Consider the following 26,236-nt stretch of genomic DNA (forward strand, 5'->3'; position numbering starts at 1 on the left):
TGTTTGAATAAACCCCTCCTATTTGATCTTGTGGTAGTCAGTTGAACCAATGTTAAGTCTTGTGCCTTGTAAAATGATCATTAGCTACCTCCATTCCCCATTCCTTGATCCTCCAATAAAAGATTGAGGACATATATAGTTCACTCTCTCTTTCTCTCTACCACCATCAGAGGAGCACACAGGCTGGATCCCAAGCTCTTGAAGCCTTGTCTCTGAGTCTCTCTTCCTTTGTTCTATTTCCTCTTTCTCTATATCCCCTTCACCCATTTTCTCTCAGTTTCTAACTCTCCTTCTCAGGTGTCCAGCTAGGAATATATTAATTTGTGGTTACAGGCAGGCACAACTCATACCTGTCCCAAAGATTTTAGATTTCATTACTGGTAGAAGGTAGAAGGGGGACAGAAAATAGATTTTAGTTAATTGGAAAAAAATAAATTAAGAAAAAGCTCTTTTCAACCACAGGTGTCAAATACATAACCTGCAACATTCTCAGGTGCTGCATGAACCAGGGGAAAAGGTAATTGGAAAATAGTTAACAAAAGAAAATGACACAGAGATAATTATATGATCATTTAAAATGTGCGCTTTCATCATCCTCATGTACAGATTGAGGCCAATAAAAAATCATTCCACCTCTGAAGTATATCCTGTTGGTGTCTGACTTCCCCAAGGTCACTTCCCCACTTCACAATTCTATCTCTCCCCCCTGCTCTCCATTCAGAACATTCCTAGAGGCAGGGACAGGAAGTTGGGATACCCCTAAGGTTTGTAACAATAAAACTACATGAAATAAAAGGAAACTAAGGCCAGAGATGATCTCTCTATGGTCCTGCTGTACATTAATGTGATTATGGGAATGGAGGGTCTGTCATCTGTACATAGGAAAGTCAGACCAGTGAATTAATTGGGCAGCAGGAATTCTACAGTGGATCCAGCTACTGAATGCTAAAGCCAATAGATCAGAACCAGGCTTCACAAGAGACATGCTTCCATGTGGCATTTAATGCCACAAAGAGGAAAATATATGTCCAATGGTGAATCTCTTTGTGTGAAAGGAGACAATGTTTATATCTTCCTTTCCATCTCCAGAATTTCCCTACCAAGGGGAATCAAGGCCAGCCCCATTGCATGACCATAGCTTATACTCCAACCAAGACTAGAAATAATCCGTGGTTCCACAGCACCAAGGGAAAGGGATTGAAGGAAAGAGTATTGGGCAGTCATTGAACCTGCGGTCCTAGAATTTGGGAGATGAAGAAGGTTGTATATCACTAGGACAGAAGAGAATAATACAATAACAATAACAAGGATGATGAAGACAACTCACATGCTTTTTATACCTACCATATAAAAAGGACCTTTACTCATAGAATGCTATTATATACAGAGAAAATGTAATTCATTTTTCCAGATAAAGAAACTGAGGCCTCAAAAGGAGGAGTCATTTACTACACAGAGAGTAGACAGAAAAGAAAGGATTCTATCCAAGTTTTATGATTCTGAGCTCAGGGCTTTTTCTACCACAATGCACTGTGCCATGGGACCGGGGGGGGGGGGAGAGAGTCACTTTTGTCTATTTCTGTCATGCCAGGGAAAGAGAGAGCCCCACACAAAGTTGGGGGCCCAATCCAGATACTCACCATAGATTATAATATTCTTGGTTGCAGTACGCGTCAAACCAGTGAATGAGTTAGATGCAGTACAGGTATAAGTGCCAGCATGATTCAGGGATGCAATAACAGAAAATGTGGCTGAGTTGCTGACAGTTTGTCCATTGTGTAACCAAGTGAATTGTGCTGCTGGGTTAGAATCAGCAACACAGCTCAAGGTAATATTTGCCCCAGTAGGGTACTCATTGGCTGAATGTACAATTGTGGCGTTATCTGGTCCATCTGGAAGAAAAAAAGGATTCCATATTGAGATTATGGCAGAAATAAGGGGGCATCTCCTAGTCTATAACCCATCACCAAGAACCACTGTGTCTCCCTGATCCTCCTTTGAGCTGGGAAATTCACAACTCATCTTCTACTTTTCCAGTGTGGATCTGAACTTGGAAGATCTTAGGGCTTTCTCCAGTTCAGCACCCTGGCTGGCCACCCTCAACCAGAACACATAGCAAGGCCAATTTGGGCTCCCTAAAGATGAAGGGGGTTGGGAACCTCAGAGCCTACCTCTTTAGCTCTCAGAGAAGGGACTGAATTAGCCTGGGCCTCTGGGAACACACCACCAGGCTATAAGAAGGCACCATATAGGAAGAAGCAATATACTCACAGGTAACATTCAGTGTGAATGGATTACTCCTTTTCCTAAACAATGGGTTCTCGATTTCACACACATAGGGCCCTTTGTTTTCCGTTCTTCTGAGACTGTGGATAGTGAGTGTCCTCTTATCCGGCGACAGCTGTATCCTGTTACCACCTAGGGCAAGTCCATTTATGAACCACCGGTAAGCGTGAATTTGACCCGTAGCATTGCATGTAATTGAGAAGTCCTTGGTCTCCACTGCAGTATTGTTGGAGGTGATGATGGTAGGTTTGGACAGTGGTGCTGTGCAGGGAATAGACAGAAAATGACTGTATTCGTACTTTTTCTTATCTTATAACCTTATAAGTGGTTTGGAAGTGGCCTGTCTAAGACCTTGGCAAGGCTGGGAGCCAGAGACTAAAAACCTGTGATTTCAAAGGCAAAGACACCCCTTTCTATGGTGCAGATCTCATCTCCTCCAGGCCTTAAGAAAAGTTCTTCTTCAGTTCTGTGACTGACAAAGACATTCACATGGAGTCCAAGCCCCTGGTGCTCAGTCTTTCTGGTCTGAGGCAAGCTGGTCTGGGGATGATAGACCACTTCATCTAGCACCTGGGCTTGGATTTGAGGCCTTTCTAACTTGGCAGAACCACCAAGAGTTTATGATTCCTTGGCCTGGACTTCCAGAAGCCAGGGTCCCTTACCTTGACAGCTTGATAAGGATATTGGGAGCCGGTGGTGTGGATAGACTAAAGTCAGGCCATGGGGAGATTGTGCTCAGAAAGGGAAACATTACTTTAACTCTGTCGAGGAAAGAAAAGGAAAGGCAGAGAGTGGGAATAGATCAGTTCTTATCAGGATACAAAAGGATGAGCCTCTGGCTGGGAGTCAGGTGAGACCTGTTTCAAGTCTGGATATATTGAACCCACAATAGCATCTCTAGAGCATAGGACATGATTTGCCCCCAGGATGTCCATACCCTTTACAGAAGATTCTAGAATTCCCTGCTTTGGGATCTTTACTTTCCTTTGGTGTTTCCTGCCCTACAGGATGAGAATGAGAATGTTGAAGGTGATCTTCAAGCTCATATGAGGTTTTATGCTGGGAATCTAAGCTAATGGGGACTAAATTTCCCTGAGCCTTTATGGTCCAAGGAGAGACCTTTCCTGATCTCTAGTTGGAAGTTAAAATACCTCACTGAGAGAGGTATGTGTTGTAATAATTAAAGGAGTTTGGCATAAACTGTTACAGATAAAAGAGTGGTTGCCTTAAACTGTGACCTCAAAGATATGTTTTCAAATCAAAAATATAGTGGTCACCCGGGAAAAATTCCCACATATTAAATATAACCAAGTCAGCTGGGTTTTATGGAGATTTTAATTAATACAAATAAGGAATTAATGAAAGAGAGAGAATAAGAGGAAACAATGAGAAAAGAGATAGGCCAGCTTAGGCCAGCCTAGGCTTTTAAGCCTTAAGAGAGAGATCAGTCAGTCTTTTATCACTCATGTAAAAAATAGACTCAGATACAGGACTACAATCCCCACGAGCCTTTCCTCCACTTCCCCAGAATGCCTTGTAATCTCACCTGGGCCGAGATCAAGAAGGGATTTAAGCTGATTCAAAAGCTTTTGAGGGGGGCTTGGGGCTTTTGGACTTCCGTTTTGCAGCAGGAGCGTCTCTTGCGTGATGTGAGGTTATTTTGTCTAGGCCTCTGGCCTAGGCACATGTTTCTTACTTGTATATTCTTTAATCTTTAATCCTTTAATAAACCTTTAAAAAATATAATACTTCTTGCAGAGAGAAACTAATTTCTACCTGCCTCAGTCTCCCCATCTCCCCTAAATTTTAATCTTTACACTCACCACAAGATTTGTCCCAAGCAAGACTCTAGTGTTCAGAGAGATACCAGTTCACCTTTGGCCAGCTCAATCTCCATCTAAGTTCAGCCACCAAGCCCTTCAAGGCAGCTCTGGCAAGCTGCCTCTCTCCCATTCATCTTTGGCCATATGAAACCTCTTCAGAGAGAGGTCCTCAGAGAGAGTTTTTCTCTCAGCTTCTGATTTCCTTTTAAAGAGAATTTTCTCCTATGTCACCTCCCCTAAGTTCTCACATCTACCAATCACAGTAGACATTTTCCAAAGGACAAACCATTCTTATTTCACACCTGAGTAGACTAAAACCTCATACCTCTTTTGTTAAGGCTTGTCCCTTACAAGTTGGCAAGTTGCCTGACCTTCATAGGTACTTAGCACCTTCCTAAAGATGGACTTAGCTTAAGGCTTTTGTTTCACTATAAGTATGAGTTAAGTACTTATTTATTGTTCAGTAAAGAGTTTACAACTTTATCTTCCTCTAAAATATGCTTAAGTATGAGTGGAGTAGAGTTCTCACATTCCTGACTAAGTCCCTTCATTATTAAAATGGGGAATGGTCTTAACCAAGTGTTATGAAGTAGGGTCTGAGAATTTTTAAGATTCACAGTGTGCCAGAGCAATCCCTGGGGCACATCCAGGATCAACAGGCTTCCTTCCTGGGTCATCCATGGCCAGCTGTCTTAAAATTAATTTCCAATTTTACAGGTATAAGTGAGAAATATTTCAGCTTCCTTGACCTTTCTCCTTGTTATTTTGGTAGAGCTTGCACTCCATCCCTGGGTCTCCACTGGGAAGTTTAAGGTGAGGAAGAATGAGCCTCCCATTTGTATCCAGTAAAGCCAAGTGAGACTGACCAGGACAGTGACAAATCTGAGGTCAGCTAGCCACCTTTTGTAGTGGGGGGAGAATATGAAGAAACAGTGAGCATGCTCCTGAGCATGAAGGTCATGGTAGGACTTTTTGGAAGGTGTTTTGGCAGCATCAATGGATCCAGTGACTGACATGACATAGTGACTAGTGTTGGACTAAGAGTGAGAAAGACCTGAGTTCAAATTCTGTCTCAAAATGTTACTGGTTGTGCGACTTACTAGCAAGTCCCTATCTGTGTCTCAGTCTCCTGATTTGTTAAATGGGTAAAATAATCTCTCCCTCTTAGTGTTGTTGGATGAAATGAGACCATATATAAAAGCTGTGTATAAATCCCAAGAAGAGCCCAAACAAAGGTTCAGAGGAAGGAAAGTCAGAGTGTGAGACTGGGTACCAAATGTAGACTCAGGCTGTCTGAGCACACAATGCATGGCCAGAAGTATCTGTAATGCCTGCTGCCATTTTGTGAAGGGCTAAGGTTTAATGCCAGAACAAGAACACTCAAGGATAGTCTGTAGGCAATAGAGAGTCATAGAGAAGAGACATGAGCACACACATATTTTATTGAAGGGCCAATTAAGGGCACTAGAGATGCTTAGCCCAAAGAAGAAAAGACTTGAGGAGGAGGGGAGACATGTCTCCAAAGACTGGTCAAGTTATAAGGGGTTTGATGCCCCTGCCAGGGGATGCTCAGTGGTTACATTGATCAGGGAGGGACTATTTCCTAATGTGTCAGTATCTTTTCTCCTTACAGCAACATTCTGGTACCCTTTTATCTCTTGTCTATCACAAAACAATTCTTTTTTAAAACCCTTACCTCCTGCATTAGAATCAATACTCTGTATTGTTTCCAAGGCAGAAGGGCCAGGCAATGGGGGTTAAGTAACTAGCTCAAGGTCACACAGCTAAGAAGTGTCTGAGGCAAGATTTGAACCCAAGATTTCCTGATCCACAGCCAGGCTCTCAATTTGCTGAGTTACCCAGCTGCCCCTGCAGATCAGCTCTTCAGAGGAGGTAATGGCTTCTTTTTCAGAAGGGGCAGGGATTATGATTGGAATCCTGGTGACTAATTGAGAACTCTACTATATTTTGTTAGAAAGATAGGCGAGTAGGATTGTGTGGCCTCTGACTCTTATTTCTCCTAGTCTGCCTCCAGAAATGTGGGAGAAAAATGAAGATGATTCCTCAATTTCTTGACCTTCTCTAGGCCCCTGGTCTCCCTCCCTTCCCCAAGCTTGCCTTTCACACAATATTTACTGATATGGATCTCATTGTTCTTTTCAGGGTTATTCATTGTACCTCCTTTTTTCCCAACTCCTTTCTCAAGCAAAAAGTCTTTACTTTTCTGTTTTTAGAAGATGTGGTAGACCTAGATTGATGTAGCCCCAAAATTAAGGAAATAAGATTTAAGAAGACAGAGCCGAAAAGAATGGAGAGGCAGCAAAGGGATCAGGGATAGGGTAGTCTAGAGATAAAGAGAGATGGAGGAGAGTTTTCAGCAAGCTGTATCTCAAGGAAACTGGTCTATGGGTTTTCCTTGACTACACAGGCCAAACAGCAAACAGTTTTAATGGACTTGACTCCCTTCTCATTTCTCTTCCAAAAATGATTTGGGATGCTTTGCAAAACTGATCTGAAGAGGATTCCTGGACTGACTCTGCAACAGTTATGAGACGCATAAACAGGCTCACATCCAACCCAATCCTTTCTTGGGTGAGGAAGGGCTCCAACATTTGCCCCTCTATAATCAGATGGAAATCAGGCTGGCTCAATCATCCCTGGCCTCAGATATTCCTCTCTTGCTATTGGTCTCCTTCTGTCCACTAGGTGGAACTACCAGTACAGGAAGGACTCATTAGTACAAAAAGTTTCAGAGTAGCAGTTGACACATAATGTGATCTAGGGCATCTTAAACTCTCTAGGGCTGTCTCTGGATACAACTGACTTCAGTTCCCTGGAAAGATCAGGAAATGTCCAATTAAACAGGAAATCTTGAAAATCAAAAAGAGAGTTTAATAAAATCAAAAGAAAATAAAAAACAGAATTAAATAATACTAGGATCTGGTTTTTAAAATATAAATACAATTAAATAGATGAAGCATTGGTTAATTTGATTAAAGATAGAAGAAAACATTATAACCAATAGGAAAAATGAAAAGGATGAATGAGTTAGCAATGAAGTTGAAATTAAGGAAATTTTGAGCACTTATTTTGAGCAATCATGTGCCAGCAAAATTGAAATGTAAGTAAAATAGATGAATACTTACAAAAAAGATTAATTGCTCAGATTAACAGAATTATAAATAGAATATTTAAACAACTCAATCTTAGAAAAAGACATTGAAGAAACCACAAATGAGTTCTCTATGAAAAAGTCCCCAGGATCAGATTGATATACCAGTGAATTACCACACTGAAGGAACAATGAATCTCAATGCTATTTAAACAATCTTAAAAATCTAGGCAATGAGGGCTATGGGGTGATCAGTAGATAGCAGGGCCTAGATTCAGGAGGACCAGGGTTCACATCTGGCCTCAGATACTTTGGATGTGTGACCACGGGCATGTCATTATCCCCCTTTTTCTAGCCTTTACTTCTCAACTTACTTTGAACCAATACTCAGAATTGATTCCAAGATGGAAGGGAAGAATTTTCAAAAATAGGTAAAGAAAGAATCCCACCAAATTCCTTTTGTGATCCAAATATATTTTTGATACCAAAGCCAGTGAAAGCAAAAACAGAAAAAGAATTGGAATACTTAAATAATCCTGTATTAGAAATAGAAATTGAACAAGGCATCACAAATGTCCCTAAGAAAAAATCCACAGGGCCTGATGGTTCTATAAGTGTGTTATATCAAACATACAACGAACAACTAATCCCAATATTATACAAAATATTTGATGTAATAAACAAACAGGGAGTTGTACCAAATTCCATTAATGACACAATTATGGTACTGATTCCAAAGCCAGGCACATCAAAAACAGAGAAAGAAAACTATAGACTAATCTCCTTCATGGACATAGATGCAAAGGTCTTAAATAGAATACTAGCAAAAAGACTCCAGCAACTGATCCTGAGGGTTATTCATTATGATCAGTTGGGATTCATACCAGATTAATATTAGGAAAATCATCCACATAATTGACCATATCAACAAGCAAACCAACAAAAATCACATGATTATCACAACAGATGCAGAAAAAGCCTTTGACTAAATAAAACACTCATTCCAACTGAAAGCACTAGAAAGTATAGGAATAGAAGGGCCTTTCCTAAAAATAATAAACAGTATATATCTAAAACCATTAGCCAACATCATCTGCAATGGAGATAAACTAGATGTATTCCCAATAAGAGCACAAGTGAAATAAGGATGCCCATTATCACCTCTACTATTTAACATTGTACTAGAAACACTAGCAGTAGCAATTAGAGAAGTAAAAGACATTGAAGGCATTAAAATAGGCAATGAGGAGATCAAGCTATCTCTCTTTGCAGATGATATGATGGTCTACTTAAAGTATCATAGAGAATCAATTAAAAGGCTAGTGGGAATAATCAACCATTTTACCCAAGTTACATGATACAAAATAAACCCACATATGTTATCAGCATTTCTATATATTTCCAATACATCTCAACAGCAAGAATAAGAAAGAGAAATTCCATTTAAAATCACCCTACACTATATAAAATATGTAGGAATCTATCTGCCAAAGCAAACACAAGAACTGTATGAACACAACTACAAAACAATTTCCACAAAATTAAAACTAGATCTAAATAATTGGAAGAACATTAACTGCTCATGAGTAGGATGAGTTAACATAATAAAAATGACAATCCTACCCAAACTTATTTAGTGCCATACCCATGGAACTACCAAGAAAGTTGCTTATTGAAGTAGAAAAAACATCACAAAGTTCGTTTGGAAGAACCAAAGATCAAGGATATCCAGGGAAATAATGAAAAAAAAAATGTGGAGGAAGATGTCCTAGAAGTAGCAGATCTCAAACAATACTATAAATCAGGGGTCATCAAAGCAAAATGGTACTGGCTAAGAGACAGAAAGGAGAATCAGTGGAATAGACTTGGGGTAAGGGACCTCAGCAAGACTGTCTATGATAAACCCAAAGATCCCAGCTTTGAGGACCAAAATCCATTTTTAGACAAAAATTGCTGGGAAAATTGGAAGACAATATGGGAGTGATTGGGTGTGGATCAACATCTCAAACCATAAACCAAGAAAATTCAGAATGGGTGAATGACATGAATGTTAAAAGAAGGAAAATATAAGTAAATTAGGTGAACACAAAATAGTATGTATATATCAAATCTTTGGGAAAGCAAAGATTTTAAGACAAAGCAAGAGTTAGAAAGAATCACAAATGGAAAGTAAATAATTTTTATTATATTATACTAAAAAGGTTTTGTGCCAACAAAACCAATGTAACCAAAATTAGAATGGAAGCAACAAATTGGGGGAATAAATCTTCATAACAAAATCCTCTGACAAAGATCTAATTACACAAATTTATAAAGAGCTAAATAAGTTGTACAAAAAAACCATGCCATTCTCCAATTGATCAATGGGCAAGGGACATGAATAGGCAATTTTCATATAAAAAATAAAAACTATTAATAAACACAGGAAAAAAAGTGTTCTAAATCTCTTATAATCAGAGAGATGCAAATCAAAACAACTCTGAGGTATCACCTCACACCTAGCAGATTGGCTAACATGACAGCAAAGGAAAGTAATGAATGTTGCAGGGGATGTGGCAAAATTGGAACATTAATGCCCTGCTGGTGGTGTTGTGAATTGATCCAACTCTTCTGGAGGTCAATTTGGAAATATGCAGAAAGGACACTAAAAAACAGTCAGCCCTTTGATCCAGCCATAACACTGCTGGGTTTATACCCCAAAGAGATAATATGGAAAAAAAAATTTGTACAAGAATATTCATAGCTGCACTCTTTGTGGTGGCAAAAATTTTGAAAATGAGGGGATGCCCTTCAATTGGGGAATGGCTGAAAAAATTGTGGTATATGTTGATGATGGAATACTATTGTGATCAAAGGAATAATACACTGGAGGAATTCAATGGGAACTGGAATGACCTCCAGGAATTGATGCAGAGTGAAAGGAGCAGAAGCAGGAGAACATTTTACACAGAGACTGATACACTGTGGTACAATCAAATGTAATAGACTTCTCCATTAGTTCCAAATGCAGTGATCCTGATCAACTCGGAGGGATCTATGAGGAAGAAAACTATCCATATTCGAAGGAAAAACTGTGGGAGCAGAAACACAGAAGAAAAAGAATTGTTTCATTACATTGATGGAAGGGGATATGATTGGGCATGTAGACTCTAAATGATCACCCTAGTGCAAACATCAACAATATGGGAATAGGTTCTGATTAAGAACACATATAAAACACAGTGAAATTGCATTTCAGCTACAGGAAGGGGTGGAGGAAGTAGAAAGAGGGAAAGGATATGATTCTTGTAACCAAGAAATAATGTTCTAAATTGACTATATAAAATTTAAAATATAACTCCATGAAATATTTCAGTAGCTATAAGACTTAAATCCTAAATATTTACATTCGCCACACTCAAGTTATGTTTTACTCCAGAACTGGCTACAAATCATGTTTGTAAATATTATGTAGAAAAATATAAAAACATGTTTGAATGGAAATAATTTCCATATGGTGCTATTTCTTTAAGTTAAATAAAGCAACTTTTTTTAAAAGATAAAAAAAAAATAGACAAGAGGAGAGTTAATCCTATCTTTCACAAGAGACTGATGACTTAGATATCCTGATCAATACATTGATCTAAGACATTTTCAAAGGATTTATGATGAAGAAATATACTCTCTACCTCCAGAGAAAGATCTGATGGTGTCTAAATGTTGTATAAACAATACTTCTTTCAATTTCTTTTTTCTTGGCTTTTGTGTTGTTGTTACAAAGTGGATAATATGTACATATGTTTTACATAATTTCATATGTACAAAGGACATCACATTTTTTGTCTTCACAATGGGTCAGGACCAGGTAGGAGGGTGGGAATGCAAAATTTTAAAAAACTGTTATAAGTAAAAATATAAAGAATTTGGAGTTTGGAAGGAAGTTTGAGATTTCCATTCCATTGAGGTCCTGGGATAAATTGGCAAATAGAATCATCTACCTACAATCTTGCAAAAGGTTTAAGATACAGGGTCCTAATTTTTTGTAGTTGCCTTTATTGAATAGTTGGAGGCATTGCCCAGAAGAACAAAAAAGGCAGAAAGTAATAAAAGCCCTTCTTAATGAGGTAATTCCTAAGATTGGATATCCCAGATCACATAATCGAAATGATAATGGTCCTGGCATCACATCACAGATTATTCTCATGATTGCTAATGCTTTGTGCTTAACCAACAACCTTCATTACACCTGGCATCCTCAGTACACAATCAACCCTGTTTGCTTCAGTTTTCTCATCAGTAAAATAAGCTGAAGAAGGGAATAACAAAACACTTCATAACTTTTGGTAAGATACACCAAATAGGGTCATGAAGACACAGACATGTCCGAAATAACTGAACAACAATTTTTCCTTTTCTGAAAGGGAAATTTTGTGATTCTGAACAATACTGGCTGTCTCAGTCATTTTCTTCCTTTGGTTCCTCTAGTTTGGGACATACTCCTGGAAGGGGGGCAGGGACTGAGTCATTTTCCTGTATCTCAAGTCCATAGCCTAGGGACTTTTTGCTGAGAAAGTGGGTGAAAAATATTGTGGGATAGAGGTGAATGGCCAGTTGTGGCCCAGGTCAGTTAGATGAATGAATGAATGAATGAATGAATGAATGAATGCATGCATGCATGCATGCATGCATGTACCAGTGGACTGATAAGAATAGGATTAGTAATGTGGGAGATGGGGAAGGAGGGAGGAGGGCTTGGCATTCATCCAGTACTACATATCAGCCTTATCATTCAAATGAAGATAATGCTTGTGCTTTGGAACTGTATTTTAATTTAAAATCCAAGATTTTGATTTTTGTTCTAGAAAAGATCTTCAATAAGAAGCTTGCTAACTCCTAAATCCAGGGAATGAACTGTTGCAGAAAGATGCAAAAACATACATTATTACATCAAGAAGATCAAGAATGAACTTTGGATATGGTTGATTGAACTAAAATTTAATTGAACATTTATTGTAAATGTACACATTTATGACAAAAGGGACTGCCCCTAATTTGGCTTTCTGTCATTGTGCCTAGCAAAACATTGGTTTTGCTTTCTTTCTTTCTATTTCCTCCCTTACTACTCTAATTTCCTCTCAGAAAATTGAATATTGTATATATCTATAGTTAGAAGTGCATTTAGGACTACAAGATGATTATGTTAAATGATCAATGGGGAGACTAGTCACCCAGTGATCATCAGGGGGGATTGTGAATCTTAAAAATTCTCAGACCCTACTTCAGAACACTTGGTTAAGACCATTCCCCATTTTAAACAATGAAGGGACTTAGATCAGGAAGTGGGAACTCTACTTCACCCATACTTAAGCATGCCTTAGGGGAAGATAAAGTTGTAAACTCCTTGCTGAACAATGAAAAGTACTTAACCCATACTTATAGTAAGGCAAAAACCCTTAAGCTGTGCCTATTTTTAGATCTAATTCAAAAAGGTGCTAAATACCTATAAAGGTCAGACAACTTGTAAACTTGCAAGGAGCAAAGAGGTGAGAACTTACTCAGGTGTGAATTACTCAAAGTTTAGTCTACTCAGGTGTGAATTAAGAATGGTCTGTCCTTTTTAAATCGTCTACAGTGATTAGTAGTTGTAAGAACATAGGGGAGGTGACATAGAAGTAAATTCGCTTTTAAAAGGAGCTCAGAAAGGGCTCTGGGGAAATTCAGCTGGAAGGAATCAGCTGGAGAGATTGAACTGGGAAAGGCTGAATGGTGGCTGAACTTGATTGAGCTAGCTGAAGCTGAACTGTTGTCTCTCTGAACACTAAAATCTTGCTTTGGACAGATCTTGTGGTGAGTTGATAAAAGACTGACTGATCTCTCTTAAGGTTAGCCTAAGCTGGCCTAGCCTTTTTCTCATTATTTCCTTTCTCTCTCTCTCTCTCTCTCTCTCTCTCTCTCTCTCTCTCTCTCTCTCTCTCTCTCTCTCTCTCTCTCTCTCTCTCTCTCTCTCTCTCTCTCTCTCTCCCTTTCTTTAATTCCTCATTTGTATTAATTGAAATCTCTATAAAACCCCGCTGACTTGGGTATATTTCATATATGGGAATTTTTCCCTGGCGACCACTTTATATTTGATTTAAATCAAGACACTGTACTGAAACCATATTTTCTGCGGTCACAATTTAAGCCAACCACTCTTTTAACTGCCACAGTTTATACCAGACCACTCTTTTAACTGTTACAGAACACAATGAGATGCTATAGTGCTTAGTAGACTTTAAAATGCTGGGCATCTGGAAACTCTTGTAATTAGTATCATTTCATTTCTCTGTGCATAGAAGATTACTCAGTTTAGGTCAATTCCCTGGGGGTAAGGGATAAAGCTGATCTCAATAGGTGAGCCATTGAAGTGGGAATGACCAGGAGAACCAGAGGGGAAGCAGTTAGAAACCAACAGGGGAAGAGCCAAGATGGCAGCATAGCAGGAGCTTCTCTGAATCTCCTTCTAACCAATCATTACAAAGCATCTCAAGGGGGCAGCTGGGTAGCTCAGTGAATTGAGAGCCATGCCTAGAGACGGGAGGTCCTAGGTTCAAATCTGGCCTCAGACACTTCCCAGCTGTGTGACCCTGGGCAAGTCACTTGACCCCCATTGCCTAGCCCTTACCACTCTTCTGCCTTGGAGCCAATACACAGTATTGACTCCAAGACGGAAGGTAAGGGTTAAAAAAAACAAAAAACAAAGCATCTCAAAAGGACAAAAATCAGAACCAGAGAAATAAAGGCACTCTCCCACTGGTCACAGTGTGAAAGGTAGGCAGTGAGTGAGGATTCCTTTGCCATAAAGAAAAGAAACTGCTCAAATCAAAGCACTAGTTGACCACACTTTCCCCCACATCAAATACTGAACCACAGTTAATGCCAGGGCCAGGAGAATTTCCAAAGTCTCAGGGGAAGACTGAGAGCACCACAGAATACCCCTGAGGGCTGTGGCTGGCCTTGGCAGTGAGACTCAAAGCTAAATAACACAGTCCTTGCAGCAGGGGAAGCAAAGGGGCAGCCAAAAGGGTAGCCAAAGCAGAGTTGAGGATGATGAACTTAGTGCAAAACCCATGTTGCAGTTGAAAATACAAGAAGCAACAGCTGAGGAAGATAGCCTTAGGAAAAAATGCTTTGAAGCAGGAACTACACATAAAAAAAAAAACAACAGAGATCTACCTGCCCTCATTCAATCCTCAGAAAGGGAAGGAAAGATACTCACAAGGCAAAGCCCTTGAGACAGAAGCTAAGAAACCAATGACCACCAACATACAAGAATACCAATCCTAAAGGGGCAAAAGGAGTTAACAAAAAAAACCATCTTGACCCTGGAAAATTTTTATGGAGAAAAAGAGCAAATGTAGAATATCTGTCTTGTAAAGTGGGTAGAGGAAGTGCACATCATCCTCTTCCTCATTTCTTGCTCTGGGGCCCAGGGGTCTCACATTAAAAAAAATCCCTTAAATTCTGTTTTAGAATATATATTAAATATTGTTTCTAAAGCAGAATAGCATAAGGGCTTGGGATTTGGGGGTAAGTGGAATGCCCAGGGTAACAGAGATACAAAGTGACTAAGGACAGATTTGAAGCTAGGTCCTTCTGACTCCAGGCCTGTCCCCTCTATTCACTGAGCCCTTTCATCTTGTTGTGAGAAAAAGAGAAACCATTAAAAGGAGAAAGCTGTGGGAGAGACCTGAGAACTGGAGAATTACCACCATTCTCGAAAGGAAATGCTTCCTCAATGTTCCAATTCCTGCATGATCCAGCAACTTTAGCACTAGATGACTGGCATGGAGAGGTGCCTTATTAGTCTATTTCAGACTTCTCCTAATTCATAAACTCTTCATGTGTTTCTGATTTCTCTTTATTGAGATTCCTTAGTAGCAGGAAAACTCACCAAAGGAAGACACCCACATCTCACATACAGTGCCAAAAACAAGGTGGTGAAGTATGGGTGAGAATATGACTCCTGGGAAACAAGTCCTCTTCTGCAAGTCTGAATTGGCCAGATTGGGCTGGATGGCTCTTGCCACTCTGTGGCTCAGAATAGGGCAAGGCTTTCTCTCTAGGACTGGGAGGGAAGAATCCCAGGTGCCTTTCATAAGTTAGGTAAAGGAGGAACCTGGCCCTTGGAAGTCCATGCCTCCAAATTTGGAAAAGATACAGAAATGGAGATTGGAGAAGTCTTTCAGAACAAAGGAGCCACTAGGAGAACACACTGGTGGCTAACTCTGTTGGTTCTTAAATTTATTTGCAGGGATTGGATACTAACGATTTGTACTTTGTAAGGACATGGTAGTTGTCCCTGAATAAGTATCAGATATGATTTGACTAAGGTCTCAATCAGAGCAATTGAGTTACTTGAGAAAGAAGGGATACTTAGAGAAGAGTTGTCTTTGGAGCTTCTTAAAATATAAGATTACTTCCCAGGCACCAGGGTTTCTTTCCCCCTCCCTCATCAAGCCTCATCACTGACATGCAACTACCTCAAAGTTAGTCCTTCAGCCATATACACTATTATTCTCCTACTCAGCTAGCCTATGGAGTGTTGGATCTTTCTCAGGAGTCTTTTTCCTACACTAGGTTATGTAATATTTTAATTTGAGAAATTGTTTGGAGCTGTAGTAGTAGTAGTAGTAGTAGTAGTAGTAGTAGTAGTAGTAGTAGTAGTAGTAGTTGTTGTTGTTGTTGTTGTAGTTGTAGTAGTAGTAGTAGTATTGGTAAAGAGAGGGGAAAATGGAAGAAAGATCAAGAGATATTAGTGTTAAAAGGAATTTCCCTCCAGATTATGTGTTTTTGTTTGATATCATCAATCACTGACCTGTAGGTCATTTATCATTGAGATTGACTGGTATTGAGAAACCCTCAGAGAAAGGAAGTTGAAACCAAGGAGAAGGGAAACTGATCCGACAGAAACTGCCCCCTTGTTAATCCAAGGAATTGCTCCTGCTCTTCTCTCTCTCTCTCTCTCTCTCTCTCTCTCTCTCTCTCTCTCTCTCTCTCTCTCTCTCTCTCTCACTCTTTCCAGTTTGACATGTATTATCATTTTGTTCAGTCTCTTTACATTTAACTCTTCCTAAACTATTCTTAAGTAAGTTATTATAGTTTATTTAGATTGGCTAAAATACACCAAGATGTTGACCAGAACCAGTAATCAAGACTGATCAAAGCTACAACCGCACTGCAGAAAACTTTGGATTGGTGAGAAATGGTTAAGTATTGGGGGAGGGAAGCAAGCTGAACTTTTGCTTTTTTCCCCAAATAGAGCCAGGTTTGGGGATTAAGCTCTAATTAATGATTAAATTACAGCTAGGAAATATTGTGGATGGAGTCTGGAGTCAAAAAACTCATCTTTCTGAGTTCAAATCTGGTCTCAGACACTCAATAGATGTGTGACCCTGGGAAAGTCACTTCACCATCTTTGCCTCAGTTTTCTCATCTGTAAAATGAGCTAGACAAGGAGTGCAAACCCCTCCAGCATCTCTGCTAAGAAATGGAGTCAGGAAGAGTTGTACATGACTCTATAATTACTTGTTAACAATTTCTCCTCACACATAAGGGTTTTGCTTTCCATCATCATTTGCCTCTATGATTCTAGTTCAGCCCTCTGTGGCCACACAGAACACTTCTAAATCCTCTTCCATGTAAGAGTCCAGAATATTGCTATCAGGCCTCTCCCCAAAGCTTTCTATTCCTTTTTCTAATATGTAGTTCCTCAATTGATCTTCAGAGACTCCCAAACCCTCAGCAATCTGGCTGAACACTCCCCAGTTCACTGTTGCCCCTTGTAAAATGTGTCATCTAGAACCAAATACAATAGTAAAAGTGCCATCTGATAGTACAGAAGGGCAGCTATCTCCTTATTCTTGGAAATGGACATGCTTCTCTTAAGATGGCATTAGTGGTTGGGGTAGTTGTGTAGCTCAGTGGATTGAGAGCCAGGCCTAGAGATCAGAGGTTCTGGGATCAAATCTGACCTCAAATAATTCCTAGCTATATGACCCTGGGCCACTCACTTAACTTCCATTGCATAGTATTGATCCTACGTCTGATAGGTAAGGGTTAAAATAAAGTTTGCATTATGTTTTTTCAACTACTCTATTACCTTTCCTACAGATAATAACTTTGTGGTTCTCTCAATCATCCCCAAGATCTCTTTATGAAATCTAACTTGGGATTAATGATCTGTATCCAATTTCCCCTTTTTTTAAATCAAACATGCCCCATTAATTTAACTTTTTTCTATGACATGTATACTAGTAACTGCCCCATCGAGGTCGATTTTTTTTTGTGATTTTGACATTTTGTATTCCAGGATAGGACCTGATATCAATTCCCAATAATATTCATATTATCACATTCCACCTACTGTACCAGCTTCCTGAACTACTTCTACATCCTATCTGTTTTTACCATCCCTATCATGCCAATTTTTTCTTTCTCTATATTTTCCTTCCAGGTCCAAAATTATGCTTTCTGCTTGTCTACAGAATTACTAGAACATTAATGGTCACCATTTACTAAGGTCTTTAAAGATATTATTTCATTTGAGCCAAGTCACTCATAGGAACATTGAACGGAATGAGTTCAAGAACAGAAACTTCAGAAGATTTGTCTGAACTGATGCAGAATGAAGTGAGTAGAACAAGAAGGTAATTTATACAATAACGATAGTGTTGTGAAGTCAAAGAACTTTGAAAAACTTGGGACCTCTGATCAATGCAGTGGCTGACAAGGACTGCAGAAGACCCATGATAATAAGTTACTCACTTCCTACAAAAAGCTACAGACTTGCTATGAAATCAGCTGCCTCAATTCAGAAATAGGATGGACTCAGGCTGTAAGTTGCAACAGATATTTATTGAGATTGAGAATTACTTTACCTTGATATGTCCACATGAGTATTTTAATCTTGAAAGAATTACTAATATATTAATATTGCAACCTATGTGCTCAGGTATCATATTCACAGATATATTAGTTCTTGATCATTGTATTTAATAGGTACTCTATTAATTTTGACTAGTCTTCAAATCTACATCCCAAAGGTCAGAAGAATTCCTGGGTAGGCTGCCACATTGTCCTAGTTCCCACCTTGCCAGACCAGATTCCATACAAGGTCATATGCTGAGTTAATCTACTCCTCTTTGATCTTGTAGTTTTCAGGTGAGCCGATATTAAGTCTTATGCCATGTCACATGAACATTAGCTACCTCCCATTCCCCATTGCTTGATCCTCCAGTAAAAGATTGAGGAAATATGTAGTTCACTCTCTCTCTCTCTTTCTCTCTCTCTCTCTCTCTCTCTCTCTCTCTCTCTCTCTCTCTCTCTCTCTCTCTCTCTTTCTCTCTCTCTCTCTCTCCCATCATCAGAGGAGCACACAGGCTGGATCCCAAGCTCTTTAATTCCTGGCTCTGATTCTTTCTTCCTTTATTATATTCCCTCTTTCTCTATATCCCCTTTACCCATTTTTCCTCAGTTTCTAACTCTCCTTTTCAGGTGTCCAACTAAGAATATATTAATTTGTGGCTATAGGCAGACACAATCCATACATGTCCCAAACATATTCTTTTTCATTAGTGGTAGAAGGTAGAAGGGGAACAGAAAATAGATTGTGATTAATTGGAAAAAGTAAATTAAGAAAAAGTTCCTTTCAAACACAGGTGTCAAATACATAGACTGCAACATTGCCAGGTGCTGCCTGAACCAGGTCAAAAGGTAATTGGGAAATAGTTGTAGCAGTCCACCCCTAGCTATGGGCAAGGGGAACAGTCAGTATGTACAGATTGCCTTAGAAGAGAGCATGCTCAGTCTTGAGCATGCTAAGTATTGCACATGGCTGGGAAAGCCTCTGACCCTTGACCCCAGCTTCCCCCAGGTTATGTGGGAACACAGGTTTCTTTGTGCTCACCTGGTTAAGAGAAACCACACCTATACCTTGTCATTAACCAATGATCATCATCCCTGTGTACTGTGTATATTTGCATATCAAAGATTATATATAGCCCAGCAAGCTCTGCCTCTCTCTCTCTCTTTCAGGCTAGCTGATGGCTGTCCTGGCAGGACTTGGCCTCTGGCCAAGGTCCATCTTTAAATCTTCTCTATCTCTCTGTCATCTCTCTGACCTGTGTGGGATTAAATGTGGATCTCTGGCCTGGTAAAAGCCTTTGGAAGGGTCCTTTGATCAGAGCTTAGCTGTGGCTCATGGAAAATTAATAAAGACTCATTCCTGCCACCTCATATCTCTAATTTGACTCCGTCATCCCCCTTGTGGTATCTAAAATTTCTATCCTATCTCTATCTTCCTACCTTAAAGCTTCTCTCCCCTCTGAGGAAGCTTTAATAGTTAACCAAAAAAAAAAAAGATACACAGATAATTATATGCTAAATTAAAAAGTGTGCTTTAAGCATCCTTATGTATAGATTTAGCCCAATAAAAAGTCATCCCTCCTGTAAAGTATATGCTGTTGGTATCTGACTTTCCAGAGGTCACTTCCACACATCAAAATTCTATTTCTCCCCCTGCTCTCCATTCAGAATATACCCAGAGTCAGAGACAGGAAGCTGGGATACCCCTAAGAATTATAACAATAAAGCTGCATGAAATAAAAGGAAACTAAGGCCAGAGATGACCTCTCTATGGTCCTGCTGCCATTAGTGTGATTATGGGAATGGAGGGTCTGTCATCTGTACATAGGAAAGTCAGACCAGTGAATTAATTGGGCAGCAGGAATTCTACAGTGGAAACAGTTACTGGAGGCTAAAGTCAATAGATCAGAATCAGGTTAAATAACTGACATGCTTCCATGTGGCATTTTACGCTACAAAAAGGAAAAATATAGAAGCAATGGTGAATCCCTATGTGTGAAAGCAGACAAAGTTTACATTCTCCTTTCCATCTCCAGAATTTCCCTGCCAAAGAGGACCAAGACCAGCCCCATTGCATGACCAGAGCTTATATTCCAACCAAGACTAGAAATATTCTGTGGTTTCACAGCACCAAGGGAAAGGGACTGAAGGAAAGAGTATGGGGCAGTCATTGAAACTGCAGTCCTAGAAGGTGGGACACAAAGAAGGTTGTATGCTACTGGGACAGAAGAGAATAATACAATATCAATAACAATTCACATATTTTTGTGCCTAACATGTAAAAAGTACTTTCCCCACATAAAATCCTATTATATACAGAGCAAATATTATGCACTTTTCCAGATGAAGAAGCTGAGGATGTGAAAGGAGGAGACACACTTACCACACAGATAATAGACAGAGGAGGAATGATTAAATCCAAGTTTCATGATTCTGAGTTCAAGGTTCCTTCTACCACAATGTAATGTGCCATGGGACCACGGAGGCAGAATGTCACTTATGTCTATTTCTCTCCATGTCTATTTCTGCCAGGGAAAGAGAGAGCCCAACACAAAGTTGGGGGCCCAATCAAGCTACTCACCATAGATCATAAGAGTCTTGTTTGCAGTGCGCGTCAAGCCAGTAAATGAGTTAGTTGCAATACAGGTATAGTTTCCGATATGATTCAGGGATGTAATAATAGAAAATGAGGCTGAGTTGCTGACAGATTGTCCATTCTGTAACCAAGTGAATTGTGCTGGTGGGTTAGAATCAGCAACACAGCTCAAGGTAACATTGTTCCCGGTTGCGAACTGATCACTTATACGGTCAATTGTGGCAATATCTGGGCCATCTGGGGGAAAAAGAAGGATTCCATATTTAGATTATGGCAGAAAAGAAGGGCATCTCCTAGTCTGTAACCCATCACCAGGGACCACTGTGATGCTCCTTTGAGCTGGGAAATTCACAGCTCCTCCTCTACTTTTACAGTTTGGATCTGAACTTGGAAGATCTTAGGGCTTTCTCCAGTTCAGCACTCTGGATGGCCACCCTCCACCAGAACACATGACAAGGCCAATCTGGGCTCCCTAAAGATGAAGGGTTTTGGGAACATCAGAGCCTAGCTCTTTAGTTCTCAGAGAAGGGACTGAATTAGCCTGGCCTCTGGGAACACACCACCAGGCTATAAGCATGCACCATATAGGAAGAAGCAATATACTTACAGGCAACATCCAGTGTGAATGGATCACTCCTATTGCTATAAAATGGATTCCGGATTTCACACTCATATGGCCCTTTGTTATCTCTTCTTGTGAGCCTGCTGAGAGTGAGTGTCCTCTTATCTGGCGACAGCTGTATCCTGCTACCAGCTTGGGCAACTCCGTTTATGAACCACTGGTAAGTGTGAATTTGACCTGTAGCCTGGCATGTCAATGAGAAGTCCTTGGTCTCCACTGCAGTAATGTTGGAGGTGACAATGGTAGGTTTGGACACTGGCGCTGCGCAGAAAATAGACAGAAAATGACTGTGTTGGTTCTTTTTCTTACCTTATAACCAAATAAGTGGTTTGGAAGTGGCCTGTCTAAGACCTTGGCAGGCTGGAGGCCAGACACCAAGAACCTGTGATTTCAATAGCAAAGCTCCCCCCTTTCTCTGGTGCAGATCTCATCTCCTCCAGGCCTTAGGAAAAGTTCAGCTTCAGTTCCTGTGACTGACAAAGAAATTCACATGGGGTCCAAGCCCCGGGTACTCAGTCTTTCTGGGCTGAGGCAAGCAGGACTGGGGATGACAGACCCCTTCATCCAGCACCTGGGCTTGGATTTGAGGCCTTTATAGCTTGGCAAAACCACCAAGAGTTTATGATTCCTTGGCCTGGGCTTTCGAAGCCAGTGTTCCTTACCTTGACAGCTTGATAAGGATATTGGGAGAGGTTGGTGTGGATAGACTAGGGACAGGCCACAGGGAGACTGTGCTCAGAAAGGGAAACATTACTTTAATTCTGAAGAGAAAAGAAAAGGAAAGGCAGAGAGTGGAAATGGATCAGTTAGTATCAGGGAACAAAAGAAAGAGCCTCCGGCTGGGAGTCAGGTCAGACATGGTTCAGGTCTGGAGATTTCAAACCCACAATAACATCTCTGGTGCCTAGGACATGATTTGTCCACAGGAAGTAGTTCCTACCCTTTACAGAAGATTCTGGAATTCCCTGCTTTGGCCTCTCCCTTTTCCTTAGGTGTTTCCTACCCTATAAGATAAGAATGAGAATGTTGAAGGTGATCTTCAAGCTCAGATATGGTTTTATGCTGGGAATCTAAACTAATGGGGAATAATTTTCCCAGAGTCTTCATGGCCCAAGGAGAGCCCTTTCCTTATCTCTAGTTGGAAGTAAGGCCTTGCCACTGAGAGAGATATGTATGCCAGAGCAATCTCTGGGGCACATGCATGAGGATCTTCAGGCCTCTGTCCTGGGTCATCCATGGCCAGCTGTCTTAAAAATAATTTCCAAATTGATAGTCATAAGTTAGAAATATTTCAGCTTCCTTGACCTTTCTCCTTGTTATTTTGGTAGAGCTTGCACTCCATCCCTGGGTCTCCATTGGGAAGTTTAATGTGAGGAAGAGTGAGCCTCCCATTTGTATCCAGTAAAGCCAAGTGACACTGGCCAGGACAGTGACAAATCTGAGGTCAGCTAGCTACCTTTTGTAGTGGGGGGAGAATATGAAGGAACAGTGAGCATTCTCCTGGGCATGAAGGCCATGGTAGGACTTTTTGGAAGGTGTTTTGGCAGCATCAATGGATACAGTGCCTGACATGACATAGTGACTAGTGGTAGCCTAAGAGGGAGAAAGACCTATGTTCAAATTCTGTCTCAAAATGTTACTGGCTGTGTGTCTTACAAGCAAGTCCCTATCTGTGTCTCAGTCTCCTGATCTGTTAAATGGGTAAAATAATCTCTCAGTCCTAGTGTTATTGGACCAAATGAGAACATATATAGAAGTTCTGTATAAATCCTGAAAATAGCCCAAACAACGGTTCAGAGGAAGGAAAGTACAGAGTGTGAGTCTGAGTACCAAATGTAGACTCATGCTGTCTGAGCACACAATGCATGGCCAGAAGTATCTGAAAGGCCTGATGCCCTTTTGTGAATGGCTAAGGTTTAATGACTGACCAAGAACACTCAAGGATAGTCTGTACGCAATAGAGAGTCATGAGCAGAGAAGAGACTAGAGCACACACATATTTAATTGAAGGACCAATTGAGGGCACTAGAGATGCTTAGCCCAAAGAAGAGAAGACTTGAGTGGGAGAGGAGACGTGTCTCCATGGACTGGTGGAATTATAATGGGTTCTGTGCCCCTGCCAGGGGATGTTCAGTGGCTTACATTGATCAGGCGGGGACTATTTTCCTTTCTCCTTACAGCAACATTCAGGTACCCTTTTATCTCTTGTCTATCACAGAACAACCCTTTTTTTAACCCTTACCTTCTGCATTAGAATCAATACTATGTATTGTTTCCAGAGCAAAAGGGCCAGGCAATGGGGGTTAAGTAACTAGCTCAAGGTCACAGAGCCAAACAGGATCCAGTTTTAATGGACTTGACTCCCTGATCATTTCTCTTCCAAAAATGATTTGGGATGCCTTGGGGAACTAACTGAGCAGGATTCCTGGCCTGACTCTGCAACAGTGCAGAGACCCATAAACAGGTCCACATCCAACACAATCCCTTCATGGGTGAGGATGGACTCCAACATTTGCCCCTCTATCATCAGATGCAAATCAGGCTGGCTCAATCATCCCTGGCCTCAGATATTCCTCTCTTGCTATTGGTCTCCTTCTGTCCACTAGGGGGAACTACCAGGTGTGACAAGGAAATCACTTTTAAAAGACTGATATATATTAATTTAAGGTCGCCAAGGAATTCAGCTATGTAATTCCTTAATGAAATCTCAAGTCAGTCTTCAACCTTTTATGGGGTTTTAATTACAAACAGGAGGAAGAAAGGAATTAGAGATAGAGAGATAGAGGGAGAGAGAAAGGGGAGAGAAGGGAATAGGGCTTGAATACCCCTTCTGTTTAGGCTGGGCCAAAAGGCCCAAGCCCTTAGATAGCTGGGGCAATGAAAGGAGATCAGTCCCTATTACTCACGTGACCAAATATGGAGAAACAGTCTCCTGGGCCCACACCTTCAGCTTCCTTCAGCGCAAGCTTCTCAGAGCACACCTCAACCACTCAGACAAACTCCTCAATCACCCCCAGTCTTCAGACCCTCCTATCCTTCAGGAAAACCCTCCAAGTTCCCTCCCCTCAGTCCTCACATCTCCCAATCACCTGTCCATCAATTTCCCTGTGCCAATGGAGGCTCTAGTTTAACCCAGGACCACCCAGAGGTCTCTGGCCTTTGCACATGTCTGTTGAAGGTCATATTTTCAAATAATTAAATCTTTGATCCTTTGCTACAGCCCTTTCTAAATCCTGTTAACCTGAGGAGGATAGAGATTGGAATAATTAAATTTTGATCTAGGCTGCAGCCCTTACTCAATCCTGTTAGGACTGAATAGGGTGGAGATTGATTCCAAGTATCTCCATTGTATCAATTCTAAAATCAATCATGACTCAAAGAAATTCCTGTTCTATGCTTTAAGCATAGGTCAAAGTCCTTTCCATTGTTCAGCAAAAGGTTTCTGTCCTAAAGTAATCTTAAGAAGAGAAGAGGAGGAAACTCCCATGCCAATGGGGTTCACATTCCAATAGCCAAGACCCACTATCAATAGGGAATTTTTCAAGTATGAAATTTCCCAATGGTGAAATTTCCAACATTTATAAGTCTAAGAAATTTTGAAGGTTTACACAGGACAGGAAGAACTCTGGCTCATAAAAAGTTTCAGAGTAGCAGTTGACACCTAATGTGATCTAGGGCATCTTAACCTCTCTAGGGCTGTCTGTGGATACAACTGACTTCAGTTCCCTGGAAAGATCAGGAAATGTCCAATTAAACAGAAAATCCTGAAAATCCAAAGAGAATTTAATAAAATCAAAAGAAAAAATGCAGAATTAAATAAATCTAGGATCTGTTTTTTTTTTTTAATAAAAATACAACTAAATAGATGACCCATTGGTTAATTTCATTAAAGAAAGAGGAAAACATAATTACCAAAAGCAAAAATGAAAAGGATGAATGAGTTAGCAATGAAGTTGAAATTAAGGAAATTCTGAGCAATTATTTTGAGCAATTATGTACCAGCCATAACTCAGAAACAAAGAGTCATTGAAGGGTTACATCTAAAAAGCAAATCGGGAAAGGCTTTACAAAGTTATAATTGTGGATTGTCTTATGGCTCAATTAATATGGAAAGGCATAGAATATGTGGTTTCAGGTTTAGGATGGTATCCTCATGAAATCTGGGTACCCATTGCTAAAGATATACTACAGAAATATTTAGTCTTTACTATTAGCATACCCCATTACTATTACCACCTACACTCCACAAGGTTAATTTTCTTTTTTGTCCCAAAATCCTGTTGTTTTTCCTAGTGTTCTAAGAGATCTTCCAGTATCAGGACCTAATGTTTATGTTGATGCGAATGCTAGTTATATGGCAGGAGTATACAAGGAAGGTAGCTACCTATCATTTTTACCACTCCTTTTTCTTCTACCCAACAAAATGAATTAACAGCTGCTTTGCTAGAATTTTGGTTATTTCAGGAGCCTTTCAACCTCATAATGGACTTTAAATATGTTTTTCAGTCTTTGCAAGGTGTAGAACAAGCTGTCATCAGATCTACTCAAAGCAATGTACAAATGTTATTCTGTAAATTACAAACTGTCATATGACAAAGGACACATCCAGTGTATGCCATGCATGTACACAGTCATACCAATTTACCTGGACCTATTTTTAAAGGAAATGATATCATAGATCAAGCTTTGATTGCTCAATGTTATCTAACTGATATGCAATTAGCTGAGGAATCCATCATAGATTTCACCAAAATAGTACTGCTTTAGGCCAAATGTTGCAACTCACTAAAGATCAAGCCAGGAGTATTGTGAAAAAGTGTCCTAATTGTGTTCCAAACCATCCCCCAATGTATATTGGTGTGAATCCCAGAGGCTTATGTAGTACAGATATACGGCAAATGGATGTGACTCACAAA

The 26,236-nt window shown here is 40.1% G+C and overlaps 1 protein-coding gene across 1 annotated transcript; it reads right to left on the reverse strand.

Annotated features, from left to right (window-relative positions):
* Nucleotides 1-1,540: 1,540 nt before the first annotated feature.
* Nucleotides 1,541-20,945, reverse strand: LOC130458750 (carcinoembryonic antigen-related cell adhesion molecule 1-like). Its single transcript, XM_056825372.1, has 3 exons — nucleotides 20,684-20,945; nucleotides 2,272-2,547; nucleotides 1,541-1,892 (listed from the first exon to the last, which is right to left on the reverse strand). The coding sequence occupies exons 1-3, from the start codon at nucleotides 20,691-20,693 to the stop codon at nucleotides 1,564-1,566; spliced, it is 615 nt and encodes a 204-aa protein (XP_056681350.1). The 5' UTR covers nucleotides 20,694-20,945; the 3' UTR covers nucleotides 1,541-1,563.
* Nucleotides 20,946-26,236: the final 5,291 nt, after the last annotated feature.

Source organism: Monodelphis domestica, chromosome 4, assembly GCF_027887165.1.
Source record: "Monodelphis domestica isolate mMonDom1 chromosome 4, mMonDom1.pri, whole genome shotgun sequence".
NCBI classification, from domain to species: Eukaryota; Metazoa; Chordata; class Mammalia; order Didelphimorphia; family Didelphidae; genus Monodelphis; species Monodelphis domestica.

Coding starts and splice junctions, on each gene's coding strand:
- LOC130458750 (XM_056825372.1), bottom strand. Junction 1,893..2,271: donor ATTCACACTGAATGTTACCT/GTGAGTATATTG, acceptor TTTTTCTTCCAG/ATGGACCAGATAACGCCACA.